Here is a 2,356-nt window from a genome sequence, read left to right as displayed (position 1 = left end):
CCTGATACAAATCCTGAACGCATCTGTTTTCAGGTGAACAGTAGATTAAGACCTGACTCCTGTGGAAGTACACCAGCCGTGCGGATTCAGCACGGCAGACGCAGAAAACATCCAGCCTGGACCACGGTTCCCACCTCGCGAGCTATCTGACTCCAGGCACCAACATCTGGCCGTGTTGAGCCGCACCTTTCTTATTTGAAAACGGGGACGACGGCTTCACAGGACTGTGCTAACGCTAAAAGACACTGGCGTGAAGCACAGCTGTGTGCGACGCAGATGCTCTTCCCTGTGGCTCTGTCCTCCTCCGCCTGGAGCCACGTGTGCGCATCTCAGGGGCTCTAACACGCATTCTGGCCAAGGAGAGCCCCAGTCTGGACGTTACTTAGGGCCTTCCCAAAATCAAACTTTAAAGTACCCAATGGCTTGAAAGAGACCCTGCAGTTTCCAAACACGTTTAAAATGACTCTCAAGTGGTCACTTAAATACTTAAGCTGTTAAAAAGCAGCAGTAAGTACTGAAGTGTTACAAAGGCTGCACAGTGCTCGTGATGACTTCCAGAGAACTGAGCACACTCGGGGGCTAGAAACGAAAACAAGACAAAGACGGAGCCGTCGACGCATCAGCAATGGCTCTGAAATTCAGGCCGCAGAGGCGTCTCGCTGCCGCTGCAAGGCGGCTGTCAAAACCGTGCGTCAGCAACAGGAGGTGTTCTCTTCTCTTCAGGAAGACCAGGAGAGCAGAGCGCGCTCCAGATGGCAGTCCGTCCGACACCAAGACGCACGAGGGCCCACGCAAGGAGAGCCCCACAAAAACCAAACAGCCGGGACAGCTGCACGCGCCCACGCTGCCGGAGCTCTCGGCCCCACCGGTGTCAGGTGTGCATGGCATATGAAAGCGAGTACCAGACACGTGTCCATGCGGGGGCTGCTCCAGCCCGTGCGTTCAGCCTGGGTGTGGTCTGCTCCAGAGGGTGTCCTGGGCCCTCTAGTCCAGAGAGAATTCAATGGGGTTTTAGCTACAAATGCAGTCCTGGCAGGTGCCTTACCTATTTACTTTCCCCGCAATGGCAGATATGTTTACTAGGAGAGATTTTTAACGATTGTTTTATGAAAATAACGGACGTCCTTATGTTGTCATTGGCATGTTTCCCCGACTTCCCTGATGAACTAAGGGTTGCCACTCAGCCCCACTCCCGCGACAATGAGGAAAACCCACCTTTCTGCAGAATCGCTGTCAGATGTTCCCCCAGTAACTGCTTCTCCACACAAGCAATCAGCGGCTTCCTATGTGGGGCAAAAAGAATCATCGTTAGAAATAAAGGTTCAAGGAGAAACTCTGGTGAGCCGTGAACGGTGGGAGGGTTGGTCTAAAGCAGACATCGGCTAGAGCCAGTCAGGGAGCAACGGGTGAGAAGGTTCCTGCTCACAGGTGCGTGAGGCCTGCTGACGACGGCCCTGGACCCTTTCCACAAACAACCCACTGAGCAACGCCACAGGCAGCCGCGCAGGTGAGCGCACCTGGGCTTGTACTTGTTGGGTCAGGTCGGGTTTCACTTTTGCCTCCATCTCGGGGCATTTCCTGTCACTCGCCGGCTTCCTGAATTGCGGACACACTCCAGAGGACCTGGCCTCAGCGCAGATCTCACGCCAGCCTCTCAGGTGCGCGGGCAGTCGCCGAAACAGAGCGCCACGCGGCCTGGGCACGCTGTGCTAAACCACCCTCCTACCCCCGAGTTCAAGGTTGGCCTCTCACCTCCGCTGCCTTCCCCGTCTTCTGGCCCTCGACGTGGCTTTCCGATTTATTCCCCCTGCCACGTCACCTCTCAGACAGGCGGACTGCGCCATGCCCCTTCTGGCGCTCGAAGTGGCACCTCCGGACCCGAGTTCGGGCCGACACACGCTTCCACCCTAAGCCCCTCTGCGCCAGGTCCCTAAGCCGCTCTGCCTCCTCCAGCTCCGTCCCTCCCCATCTCCCGTCACACTGAGCAGATCCCTCCTGCGGCCCAAGATGCATGTCGCACAGAACAGCAGGCGCGAATGCCACGTGCACAGGGCACACACGGCTTCCTCCTCCCGGCTTCTCTTTTACTACCCACAAGCAGTTACTCCATTTTCCTTTCTGAGAGAGTCTCGCTCTGTCACCCTGCATAGAGTGCCACGCGTGGCGTCATCACAGCTCACTTCTGGGTTCAAGCCATCCTCCCGCCTCAGCCTCCCCAGTAGCTGGGACTACAGGCATGCGCCACTATGCCCGGCCAATTTTTCTATTTATTTTTAGTTGTCCAGCTAATTTCTTTCTATTTTTAGTAGAGACAGGGTCTCGCTCTTGCTCAGGCTGGTCTTGAACTCCTGACCTT

The 2,356-nt window shown here is 56.1% G+C and overlaps 1 protein-coding gene across 1 annotated transcript in view; it reads right to left on the bottom strand.

Moving 5' to 3' along the window:
• The window catches only part of CUL4A (cullin 4A), a 33,079-nt gene that overhangs the window by 18,511 nt on the left and 12,212 nt on the right, over nt 1–2,356 (bottom strand). The window contains exon 7 of the mRNA XM_012662823.1: nt 1,216–1,283. Coding sequence (XP_012518277.1) covers nt 1,216–1,283 — 68 coding nt within the window. The remainder of the gene's footprint in view (nt 1–1,215; nt 1,284–2,356) is intronic.

This window comes from Propithecus coquereli, unplaced genomic scaffold (genome assembly GCF_000956105.1).
Source record: "Propithecus coquereli isolate 6110/MARCELLA unplaced genomic scaffold, Pcoq_1.0 Scaffold782, whole genome shotgun sequence".
Classification (NCBI taxonomy): Eukaryota; Metazoa; Chordata; class Mammalia; order Primates; family Indriidae; genus Propithecus; species Propithecus coquereli.
The sequence above is the reverse complement of the archived record's forward strand: the minus strand, read 5'-3'. Positions and strand labels throughout refer to the sequence as shown.